Genomic DNA, 13,232 nt, shown 5'->3' with positions numbered 1-13,232 from the left:
TGCGTGTGTGTGTGTGTGTGTGCGTGTGTGTGTGTGTGTGTGGGCATGTGTGAATGGGTTCGAGAATGGACCAGGCAGAGAATGTGCCACTTGCAGAAATTCTGGTGTGCGTATAACAAAGATTGGAGATAGTGTGTACAGATGACAGATTATAAGCATGTGTTTGTGTATTTTGTGTGCATGAGAGAGTACATTACACACACACATGCATGTGTGTATTTGTCTCACCATCGGGGGAAGAGCCCGTTCTCCAGGCTAGTGGTCTGGCTGCGGAGCCATCGGCGCTGGTAGCTGGACGCACAGCTGCTGGTCAGAGAGGAGCCGGGAGACGGGAAGGGAGTGATCAACAGGCTGCTCAGAGAGGCTGGAGGGAGGAGAGAGGGAGGAGAGAGGGAGGGATAGAGAGAGAGAGGAGAGAGGGAGGGAGAGAAGGGGAGGGAGGGAGGGAGAGAGAGAGAGGAGAGAGGGAGGGAGAGAGAGAGGAGAGAGGGAGAGGGAGGGAGAGAGGGAGGAGAGAGGGAGGGAGAGAAGGGGAGAGAGAGAGGAGAGAGGGAGGGAGAGAGAGGAGAGAGGGAGAGGGAGGGAGGGAGAGAGGGAGGAGAGCGGGAGGGAGACAGAGAGAGGGAAGGAGAGGAGGGAGAGAGGGAAGGGAAGTGAGGAATACAGGGGTGAAGGAGGATGGGGAATAAGGGGGAATGAGAGAAGAGAGGAGAAAGGTGGAAGCAGCAAGAAGGAAGGACAGAAAAAGAGGGAAAGAGAGAGGGGAGTAAGATGTAGATATTGAGAAAGCAGGGGGGACAGCGTGGGGGGGTGACAGAGGAAGCAGGGAGGACAGACGTGAAGAGGGAACAGCGTGGGGGGGTGACAGAGGAAGCAGGGAGGACAGACGTGAAGAGGGAACAGCGTGGGGGGGTGACAGAGGAAGCAGGGAGGACAGACGTGAAGAGGGAACAGCGTGGGGGGGTGACAGAGGAAGCAGGGAGGACAGACGTGAAGAGGGAACAGCGTGGGGGGGTGACAGAGGAAGCAGGGAGGACAGACGTGAAGAGGGAACAGCGTGGGGGGGTGACAGAGGAGAAAAAGGACAAGAGTGAGTCAGACGGCCGCTGTAGAGGGTTACTCATTCTGAATGGCAGACATAGTTCTCTCTAGGGGTGGGTGGGGGCTGGGGGGACATGATACAGCGGGCTATCCCAATATTTTGTGTGGCGATATGTTGTATCGCATAAATGGCAAGTATCACAATATTTTATGATGTACATGCAACAGTTATGACAGGCTTTTATGACAGTGTTGCTCAGTCTGTCTGCTTGACAATCCCATTTTACTGTAATAAAAATGATTCAAGTGAGATGAACAGACTGGAACTGTATCTCATCTATCTATCTATACTATAATGACAATAGCGTCTGTCTCTCTGTCTCTCTGTCCTTCGCGTATCTCGAGAACCGTTAGTCGGATCGACTTGAAACTCGGGGAGTGCGCTGATGGCGACCTGACGGAGTGCAGTGCCCTGTTTCTGTGCGATTCAGACGCGAAACACGTTCGATATTAATACATTTGTGTTCAATCAAGCGTGTGCTCCTTCAAGCCCTGGCTGATCTGGGCTAAGTGAGAAGTGTCAACACTGCTGTGAGTATAGTCGTTGAGAGAGTGAATGGTGCTGTAAGTAGGGTCGTTCAGAGTGATTGGTCAAGAATGAGGGGGCTAAAGTAAACACTGGAGAGAGGGCAGCATGAAAGCAGCAGAGAATAGTAGGAGAACATGTATTTGTAAGCTGAATAAGCAGCATTAATATTCAAGTTTATCATGAATAAAATCAAGGGGAAATAATCAGTAGAGCTCAGTGATCTTAGTTAACACGTTCACTGCCAATGACGAGTTGACTCGTCAAACACAATCCAACCGTTCACTGCCAATGACGAGTTGACTCGTCAAAAAAAAAATATATTTTTTTTTGACGGTGCTACGTGGATCAATGCCCCCCACGTCTCCTATAAAAATATTGGAAGTATTGAATGTGTATAATCTATTTTACCGACCAACTAAGTGGCGACAGTGCTCTCCCGACAGAGAGAAAGCCAACCAAAAACAGCCGCGGGAGAAAGCCATTCTCAAGGAAATGGCTTGGCGATTTTACAGTCATCAGTCACCAGACTCGCCCGAGAGCGGCCGCGCCAGCAGCAGCACACCGAGAGCGGAGAGCGGTGCTGGCGTGGGGGATTGCAAATTTGCATAATAGATTATGGGTGAAACACACTTTGAAACACCCGCAGAAAGGCCAGAATCGCACGCATTCCGAAAACCCAGAAACGAACGAGCCTCATTCTCATACTGTAGGCGAAAACGCTTTCACGCTGCTGCACACGGGCGCACAACGGTGGGGGGTTCCAAAAATAGACTGGGTGGGCAGCATAAAGCCTAGAATCGCACAAAGCTTCATCAAAGCTCTCAACCGAAAATCCAAGAAACGATTGAGTCCCATCCACAGTCCACACTCGCCACACTCGCCGACGAGGGGCCGCCAGAGAGGGAGGCTGCTCACTGCTCAGACAGGCAGGAGAAACTGGCTTGTGACAAACGCCACCAGACACGCCCACGGAGGGAGGAGTTTGAAGGAGAGGGTGTTCAGAACTATATTGTTCAGATGTCTGATCTCTCACTGATGCCAAAAATAAATGGTTAAAGTGACTGTTCTGCCTGTTTGATTGAATTTCACAAAACTGCGATTATCTCAGCTTCCTGTCTCAGACGCTGAAACCATGCTGTACTCAACGGCTAATATCTACATAACTACTAACTCTACAAACTAACTCTTTTAGACAGAGAAAGCACACATTCTATTAGTACTTTTGTGAACTTCGTGTTCACAAAGTCCAAGCAGAAAATTATCCTCGGCTCTTGTAAAATGAGCCAGAATCCTCAAAAAACGGCTTGGCAGAAGCTACCTACAGTAAAAAAAAAATGGCTGGCAGTGAATGTGTTAAGTGAGATTTTTACGTGGTTATAATGGTAGGCTATAATGAGTCACGCATTCAGAAATAATATCCTCTAGGGCCACGCCACTTCCGGGAACCCCCGTCCTGTGTAAGTAGGGTTCCCAGAGTAAAACCTGGCCATTTCCACCACTGCTTATGGATGAGCATCATCTGCTGCATGCCATCGAGAAGCGTTGGTCGGATCGACTTCAAACTTTGGGAGCGTGCCCTATTGTGCAGTGCAGTGCCCTGTTTTCATGCAATTCGGCATAGCGCCACCTACTGGCAACATAAGAAATGTGGTTTATCTCAAGAACCGTTCGTCCGATCGACTTCAACTTTGGGGAGTGCGCTGATGGGAACTCGACAGTGCACAGGGCCACCTATTGGCAACACAAAAAGCACTTTATCTCCATAGCCATTCATCTGATTGACTTCAAACTTCAAACTCGGGGAGTGCGCTTAGGGGGATTCAACGGAGTGCAGGGAGCTGAATTCCGTGCAATTTGGCATAGCGCCACCTACTGGGAACACAAAAAGCGGTTTATCTCGATAGCCATTCATCTGATCGACTTCAAACTTGGGGAATGTGCTGCTCAGAACCTGACAGAGCAGTGCCGAATTTTGTGCAATTTGGCACAGCGCCACCTATTGGCAACACAAAAAGTGGTTCATCCGATTCACTTCAAACTTGGGAAGTGTGCTCCTGGGAACTCGAAGTAGTGCGGCGCTGAATTTCTTGCAAATCTTGCAATTTCCCCCGCCACCTACTGGCAACACAAAAAGCAGTTTATCTCGAGAAACATTTGTTCGATTGACGATCAAACTTGGGGAGTGCGCTGCTCGGACCCCGATGGAGGGCTGTGCCACATTTCATGCAATTTGGACTTATTCCAGGACTGTCTGTATGTCTGTCCTTCGCGTATCTTGAGAACCGTTTGTCGGATCGACTTTAAACTTGCGCTTAGGGGGACCTGACAGAGTGCAGTGTGTGTGCCGGGGGGAAGCGCCCACGGGGTGGTGCATGGGGGAACGGGCACTGCACTAGTTAGATAAAACAGATCAAGTTTTTTCCTTTGGGGACATAATTTGCAGTTGAAAAAAGGTCATACTATATTGCAATATATATATATTTTTTAATCGCAATAATATTGCGATATTGTGTGTGACTTAAGTATCATTATAAGATTGTATCGTAGGGACTCTGGTGATTACGGCCCCTAATTCTCTTTCTCTCTCACACACACACAGCTAGAGAGAAAGCTATAGAATTAGAATAAAACATCTTACTATGACAAAGAACCCAAAACAAGACACACACAGGCACGCACGCACACACACACACACACACACACACACACACACACACACACACACACACACACACACACACACACACACACACAGCCCCTTAAATACTGGATCCAATATCAGCTCACTGACTGTTACATGCTGCTGCCGTTGGACAAGTTACTTACAACCTGTCTGCACACTACACACACACACACACACACAGTTATTTATGCCCCAGGCAGTGGGCGCTGATCAATGGTCACATGAGCTATGTAGGAGGTGTGTATGATTCTTTTATGTGTGTGTGAAGGGAGAAAGAGGTGTGTGTATGTGTGTGTGTGTGTGTGTGTCAAAGATAGACAGAGCTCTCCCGCCCAACCGCAACGGGGGAGGTGGAGTGGGTGGAGATGAGAAGAGGAGAGAGGACGCAGCTCAAATTAGAAGTTATTTTACTCGTAGCAGGTTTTGGGAGCTGCTATATTTAATCCTCTGCATGTGACCCGGGTTCGAGCAGAACACGCAATTCCTGGCGTGCCAGCCATACCAGGGGGATACATGGGATGAGAGGGGGGAGGGGGCTACATCGCATTGGGGGCAGGGGTCACTTTCCATTGCACAGGGTTTTCCAGAGCCCTATGAGGGGTTAATGGATGGAAAACTGTGTGAGTGACGTGTGTGTGTGTGTGCGCGTGTGCGTGTGTGACACGTGTGTGTGTGACGTGTGCGCGCGTGTGTGACACGTGTGTGTGTGTGTGTGCGTATGACGTGTTAGGCTACATCCGGAAAGTCTCCGCTTAACTAAGCACCATAGGTGGAAGAGACCGAAGAACTATAACTATAACTATAACTCTCAACTCCCGCTCTACCAGCTTCCCCTCGAACAGACAGAAGTTAAAGCAGGTCGGTGAGGGTTAACCACTTTGAGCCAGGAAGTAATTGTAACTAAAAGCAATTGAATCAAGCGCGTTTAGGGCCATCAAGTCTGCCAGAGATTAAACCATTTGCCTGGACCTGTGGGGTGTTTGAGGCAAAATGAAGGGCTGATGTGCAATTAAAAGTGATCTGGTTGTATCTATTCATAGTATTTTTCATTTCTATTCATACACACAAGAGACACACACACAAACACACAAGAGACAGACAGGCACACACATGCACACACAAAAGAGACAGACTCGCCCGGCGATACTAGGCATCTTGCGCGCTCAGCACGAGATGCCTAGTATTGTGAAAACTAAGAACTACAATTGAGCATGATTAATTGCACAGCTGTATTCCTTCCTGACACACATGTTGTCGCGTCACCTCCTGGCTCCTCCCTGACACTAAGGAGAGTGTGAGTCAAAGCTCAGGTGTGGCAGTGAGAGCTGCTTCAGCTCCTCGTCTCATGAACCTACCTGACCTGGCCATCCCGCTGTCCCTCTCGTCGTAAAGCCCCCGGCCCGGCATGTCCATGGGATGACTGTGGCCTGGAGGGAGGGAGGGAGGGAAATGGCGGTGGAGAGACAGAGGCAAACAGAGGGGATGGGGGGGGTAAGAAAGAAACAGAACATGTGAAAACCAGAGCAGTGTGATCTGTACTGTATAATATGGCAGCAGTGTGATCAGTACTGTATAATATGGCAGCAGGGCATAATGCTGAAGATGCTCCGCTCTCTCACCACCACCACCACAGCATCTTCTTCTTCTTTTTTGGATCATTTCCCCCCGACATTTCTCTCCCATTTCCTCCCAAATTGTACTCGGCCAATTCCCCCTGCTGCCCCAGTCGTTGCTCCACCCCCTTTGCCGATCTGGGAAGAGACTAGCACATGCTTCCTCCGATACATGTGCAGTCGTCAGCCGCATCTTTTCACCTGACAAGATGGTGAGGAGTTTCACCGGCAGGACGTAGCGTGTGGGAGGATCGCGTTATTCCCCCCAGTTCCCCTCCCCCACAAACAGGCGCCCCGCCCGGCCAGAGGAGGCGCTAGTGCAGCAACCCGGACTCATATCCCACCGGCTTATCCCTCATATCCTCAGTGTTCATGTCTCGAATGGCAGTTACAAACCCCCCAACTGCCCATGGCGGCCTTATGGCTTATCAGTTAAACTAGACACTACAACTCTGACTCACAAAGTCACTACAAGAGGAAAATGACAGCTCCTGAGGCCCAGAAAATAAGAAGGTAGCGGGAGAGACTCTACCATCAAATGACTCTTACAGTACTGATTGATTCGCATGTTTCTTAACACCAAAGAAACAGGAAGTGTCACAACACAAGCAAAACAACTTGCAAAATGCACTACTGTTGTAATGGGATGTTGCTTGTTGACTCACACCTCATCATTATAGGATAAGTACAGCAGCTGCTACAGCTTTGATAGAACCTAATAACCTGACAACAGACACATTGATATGGATGAGCTGCTTGTTCTCAGATGTCCTCCTCGTCAACACTTGGGAGGGAAAGTGGGGAAAAAGTTAACGCTACTGTACACTGTACTGTACTCTGTACTGTACTGTACACTGTACTTTACACTGTACTGTACTCACAGCAGAGGTGTGAAAACCACAAAAACATAATTTCATTTCATAGTTCAGAATGAGTTATGGGCCAATCAACAGGGGATTTTTCTGTAAGGCATCTGTGTGTGTGTGTGTGTGTGTGTGTCTGTGCTTGTCTGTATGACTGTGTTGTTCCTGTGGCACACTATTATTCCTTATGCCATTCCAGCGTTGCATAACTGGCAGAGCAACATGCCATGCTAACCTAAGGGTGCTCTAAACAGGGTTGTGGGCAGGCAGGAAAAGGCTCTTTTTATAGACCTCACCACCTCCACTACAGCAAGGGCAGAGGGTTCACCACCTCCACACCAACACTCCACTATACAGCAAGGGCAGAGGTTTAAGCTCTGGGCAGGGCAAGATGGGGAGGGGGCATTAGAAGAATACACACTGAAAGTTTTCTGCAAATAAGCTCTGGTAAACTTGCCACTAGTGGCAGGGTAGGGTAGCACCTTTACCCTGAATTATACATTTTCATAAGCAGAGAATATCTTGATGAAATAAACAGTCAGTGTCAGGTTAGTGTCACGACTGATATGGATGGTAATTCCCCCCCCCCCTCAGTTAGCTAACGACATTAGCCAATTATCATTAGCTCATTAGATCAATCATTAGCTACAGGTGGCCAATGTGATATGCATCTCGATGCATTGGCAACGATACATTAAAGATACATATGAAGGGTAATGAAGCAACTACCAATGTGATACGACACAATTATTTTTGATGCAATGCGATTCACTGCGATACGATGCGATTCAGAATGGTGCTATGCAATTCAATATGGTACAGAGAGTTTGATTTTATTTGTTAAACAGCAAATCGTAAAGTAACTAAACTAGAACGACCGCACCGCGGATATATGCCTCCGCCAACAAGTGAGCAGTCGACATCCATGTCTGTCCAGACTTTGACGTTTGAGCCAAATGTGAAGAAATTCTGTCAAGGTGTTACTGAGATATGGCATTAGCAAGCTTGAAAATGGCGTTCGAGAGGTCATAGTAACCTTGACCTTTGGCTTTGACCACCAAAACCTAATCAGTTCATCCTTGAGTCCGAGTCGACGTTTGAGCCAAATTGGAAGAAATTCCGTCAAGGCGTTCCTGAGATATCACCTTAAAGAGCTTGGAAATGAGGTTCATGAGGTCACAGTGACCTTGAACTTTGACCTTTAATCACCAAAATCTAATCACTTCATCCTTGAATCCAAGTGGAGGTTTAAGGCAAATTTGATGAAATTCCTGAGATATCGCATTAACAAGCGGTCGTGAGGTCACAGTGACCTTGAACTTTGACCACCAAAATCTAATCAGTTCATCCTTGAGTCCAAGTGGACGTTTGAGGGAAATTCGAAGAAATTACATTAAGGTGTTCCTGAGATATCGCGTTAACAAGCTTGGAAATGGCATTCGAGAGGTCACAGTGACCTTGACCTTTGATCACCAAAACCTAATCAGTTCATCCTTGCATGCAAGTCGACGTTTTGAGTCAAATTGGAAGAAATTCCGTCAAGGCGTTCCTGAGATATCGCGTGAATGAATTTGGGAATTGCGTTTGTGAGGGCAGTGACCTTGAACTTTGACATTTGACCACCAAAATCTAATCAGTTCATCCTTGAGTCCAAGTCGACATTTGCGGCAAATTTGATGAAATTCCGTGAAGGCGTTCCTCAGATATCACGTTAACGAACATCGGACGAACGGACGGACAACTCGAATCTGTAATGCCTCCGGCCTGGCTATCGCCGGCGGAGGCATAAAAAGTGTAATTTTTACTTTACACTAGAGATATTGCACGCTATCTGCACACTTGAGCAATTGTGCGCCTTATTATATAATATAATTGTGACATTATTTGCTTCTCTGGTACAGCAACTCTTCTTTAAAGCCATTGGGCCTCTACAAATATAAATCAGTTTTTACAGATGCAAAGATGTTAGAAATGATGCATCGCAAGTTCATCCCAAATTTGATCCGATGGACACTTTTTTAACCGGTGCAATTGCATCTTGAACTTTTATGCCGGTGCACCGATGCAGCGGTTGCATTGTTAAGATCCCTAATAGAGATCCCTTGAATCTTACCAATCCCTATTAGCTACACTAGCTAAATGATTGACAGTCACTGATTGTGGGTGCCTAGCGATAGTAAAAGGCCACTTCCGCCTATCCAGGCTTATCAAAATCAAGGAAGAGAGGGGTTCCTCACATTATCAAGCCTATAAAAGCACATTCTGTCTGCGCCTAAGTGTCAAATAAATACAGTGTGAAATGTAAATAATACATTAAATTATTAATTAAAGTATTAATTAAAGTATTAATACAAAAATACAGATGCTTTGAAGTTTATGGTAAGCAAACGTGGTCCGTCCACTAAACATACAGTGTGCAAAATAACCATTATATTATTTAGTAAATGGTAAAATGGTAAATGGACTGCATTTACAGTATATAGCGCTTTTATCCAAAGCGCTTTACAATGTGCCTACATTCACCCATTCACACACTGAGGGCGGCCAGCTGCCACGCAGGGTGCTGGCACAGCCATCAGGAGCAATTTGGGGTTCAGTGTCTTGCCCAAGGACACTTTGACATGCGGACTGGAGGAGCCGGGGATCGACCCACCAACCTTCCGTTAGTGGACGACCTGCTCTACCTCCTGAGCCACAGCTGCCCCAATTTAGTCTTTTTGTTGTGAAAGAAAGTTGATCAAGGTACTTATCTGCTGAAAACTCAAGTCTATTCCTTTGCAGTGATGACACATGGGATAAATGGGCAACTTTTTAAGGCAATGTGATCTGTGGCAATATTGTCTGCAGAAAGATGTTCAAAGCAAATGCAGATATGACAGTGGTCAAAGGCGAGCTGAAAACAGGCAGTTCTGCATTTAGCTCTGTGTTTCACTCTTACTGCTTTACTGTTACTTCAGACACAGGATTCCCCACTGTGGTTAGCCATGTGATACATGCCACTTTTCAAGAAAGGGATTTTTATGGCTGGACTGTCAGTGGTTTAAATTCCCGGACTGGCTGAAAAAACCTCGACAGGGTAAGAAGCACAAGAGAAGCTCTCTCTCCCTTAAGCACAAGAGAAGCTCTCTCCCCCTTTCATCACTCAACTACTGCAGAGGTGCCATTGAGCACGCTGGAGCTTCATGCATGATGATCAGTAAGGATAGAAAGAAAAGCTGTCATTTTAAATCAAATAAATAACAAATCAATGCTGGCAGTCTTGGTCATAGCTAACCGCTAAATTGCACATCGACTGTACAATGCAGAAAATTATTGCCCAGGTATCATGGATATAAGATATAATTCAGTGAAGAACGCATGGAGAGGGAAGGTAAGGAAATGCAAAAACTATTTCTAGAACTACAGCCACCAACACCAGTGAGCAGAGAAACCCATGCACCATGCCCGCGTGCGCAGTCCACTTGCACACCTGGGTCAGATAGTACTTGCAGGTTTTTTGGTTTGTTTTGGACGGCTTCATGGCCAATGGGTGGGGAAGGTCTCACGGGACACAAGTCAAGTACAACCAAAAATGTTGAGACAAGCACACGAGAGCAATTGAAAGCCATTGTGCTGCTCTGCGACTGACCAATGTGCCACTCTGCAATCATTAATTCTGCAGGTATTAGATGACCCAAGTGGTTTGCAGACCTGCTGTGATATCGCATGCTACGACTGTCGGCTCCCGCTAGCTACTAGCGCCAAAATGTCCACACAGGCATGCGGCTGTATTGCAGTGCAGTCAATGCCTGCGCAACCAATTCTGCTGCTGCTACAGTCTACACACAAGCATGCAACCGCACACACCGGCCACAGGGCCAGTTTGAGCGCCAACCTGAAAAGAAAGAGGCGCTCTTGATGAGGCGCAGAGGGCCTTGCTCAGAGAAGGCCCGTCGAGGGCTGCAGAGTTGAGAAAATCCTGCGCAGCACAAACAAAAACAAAGAAAAGGAGAGAGGGAGAGAGAGAGAGGAAAAAAGAGACAAAAACAAGATATATGAAACATGGTTAGTGAAGCAGTAAGGAGGAAGGCTGGCCGACTGGTCGTCTAGCCCTCTCCTGTAGTAAACACCTGAGTTACAGGAAGTTTGAGTCCAACATGACGAAGATCCTCTGAGGTCAGTCAGACAGAGACAAGTAGGCTGAGATCGCTCACAGTAAACGCAGGCTAACCAAAGACACAAAATAAATATTTCTGTTCAGAAGAAAACCATTGACTTTTCTGTGAGAATGACATGGAGAAAATGACATACTGAAGACCAGGGTAGAATCTGCCAACAGTTCTTAGTGTTGGGAGCATCAGGCATTTCTTGAATCCTAGTCAGACTTGTGTAGTGTTTGTGTCAGACCTCCTGCAGTGACCTAATCATGTGATGCTTTAGTCCATCTCAGAAAATGAGTAACGAGTATGAACAGTCACATCTGTAATGAACAGGAGTCATGCACCCGATGAGTCAGAGCAGGGATATACCGCTAAGAGTGTTAGGTTGGAAACAGTTGATACCGCTAATTTTCTGAGGAAAAACTGTGTGCTTGCAAGGCCTGTTTGAACGTTTTCCAACTGCTCGTGAGGTAAGGGGGCTTTAAGAGCTGTTGGCACATTCAATCCAGCCTGGCTTGTATTCAAACAAGAGTGTTAGAGGCTAAGGGGGAAACTAAATCTGTGGCAACCTCGCAGTTCTACCGAGGCACCTGAACCGCGCAGAGAGCTGATCAAAACAAGACTTTAAATTGTAAATCTAAAAATGTGTTATCCATTCAACTTCTTCCTTACAGTACTTCACTTAGTGCAGCTCAAATTATTCTTTTTGTTCAGAGGGAAAGGGATGAAGGCTGACAGTGACTGAGGCAACATGAGAAAACACAACTCATCATCTGGAATGTGATTACGGTTCATTTGATTTCCAGTAAATCCATGAAAACAATCCTAATGAAATAATCTGTGCGATAATCAGATTTGCGCCACGTTGAATATGCAGGCAGACATGCCCTATAAGGCCTTTTTGAAGAAAACCACGCTACAAAGAGCACCTAGTTATCATCAATAGCATATCTGTGTGGGCTCAGGCTGCTGTGGTTACCTATGTTCCCCAGGAGACCGTTGGCCCCAGTGTTCTGATCGGGTCTCAGGGTGTTGGGGTCCTGTCCAATGAACTCTAGGCTGTCCTGTAACCTGTCCGAGGTCAAACAGAACAACAACACAGTTATTAGGCTGTCCTGTAACCTGTCCGAGGTCAAACAGAACAACAACACAGTCATTAGGCTGTCCTGTAACCTGTCCGAGGTCAAACAGAACAACAACACAGTCATTAGGCTGTCCTGTAACCTGTCCGAGGTCAAACAGAACAACAACACAGTCATTAGGCTGTCCTGTAACCTGTCCGAGGTCAAACAGAACAACAACACAGTCATTAGGCTGTCCTGTAACCTGTCCGAGGTCAAACAGAACAACAACACAGTCATTAGGCTGTCCTGTAACCTGTCCGAGGTCAAACAGAACAACAACACAGTTATTAGGTTAGATATGGGGGCGGGGGGATCAAGGGATGACCTAGTCTCAGCTCCCAGATGATTGGAGATTTCCGCGTACCAATCGTCTGGGAACTTCGGCCGCCAACAAACCTACGCCGCTTTGTCAAGTTACCAGAAATGACACTCTGCCCCCACATTATCCTCCATAGTAAAACAAACTGGAGACACAGCGAATAACTTTGTAACATGGAGAGAACTTATTTAAAGATTGAAAATGCATGTCCCGAGCAACGTTACATTATTTGATTCAGTTTTATCCGTTTACAAGCACACAACTTCTGCTTGTCACCGCCCCTTCTGCACGAAGGGCTGCCCTGAAGACTCTGGATTGGTTCTGCAATGCGGTTTCCTCCCCCACTCAGTTTGAACAACGGAAGCTGGGAGAAAGTTCTCAGTCTCTAGTTGAGTAAAGTGGATGGAGACTGAGGCGTTGTCATTGCTCGTTTCTCTAGCACTCAAAATCTCCCTTTTGTCTTTTAATTGCCACTGGATCAGCACATCAACGGACGCGGTTCAGCGACCCAGTGGTCATTAAAAAAAAAACTGTGATTCTGAGTGCTAGAAACTAGCAATGACAACAGCTTGCTTGCACCGAGCGTAAGATAGGGCTCTGAGAGTCTAGGGATGACAAGACAGTTCATTTGGTTTCATTGTAGTCCAAGTTGCTTATTTGTCACAGACAGGACACACAGTACTACAGAGGACAGTGGAGAGAAAGAGCTGGTCCAGATGAATACATCAATAAAGAGACAGAAGGAAGGAGAGACAGAAACAAACAATGAGAGGGAGAGAGAAAGACAGACAGAGGCAGACAGAGAGAGAGAGACAGAGACAGAATGAAACAGATAGAGAGAGAGAGACAGACAGACAGACA

General features: G+C 46.8%; 1 protein-coding gene across 1 annotated transcript in view; it reads right to left on the bottom strand.

Annotated features, from left to right (window-relative positions):
- fnip1 (folliculin interacting protein 1) overlaps window positions 1-13,232 on the bottom strand; it is a 114,226-nt gene that overhangs the window by 41,355 nt on the left and 59,639 nt on the right. Inside the window, exons 6-9 of the mRNA XM_083643286.1 lie at window positions 11,908-11,999; window positions 10,664-10,747; window positions 5,669-5,740; window positions 229-364 (exon numbers count right to left, since the gene is read on the bottom strand). Of these exons, the coding sequence (XP_083499412.1) occupies window positions 229-364; window positions 5,669-5,740; window positions 10,664-10,747; window positions 11,908-11,999 (384 nt within the window). The remainder of the gene's footprint in view (window positions 1-228; window positions 365-5,668; window positions 5,741-10,663; window positions 10,748-11,907; window positions 12,000-13,232) is intronic.

This window comes from Poromitra crassiceps, assembly GCF_964638095.1.
Source record: "Poromitra crassiceps genome assembly, chromosome: 1".
Classification (NCBI taxonomy): Eukaryota; Metazoa; Chordata; class Actinopteri; order Beryciformes; family Melamphaidae; genus Poromitra; species Poromitra crassiceps.
Note: the sequence above shows the minus strand (reverse complement) of the source record. Positions and strands in the feature narration are given on the sequence as shown.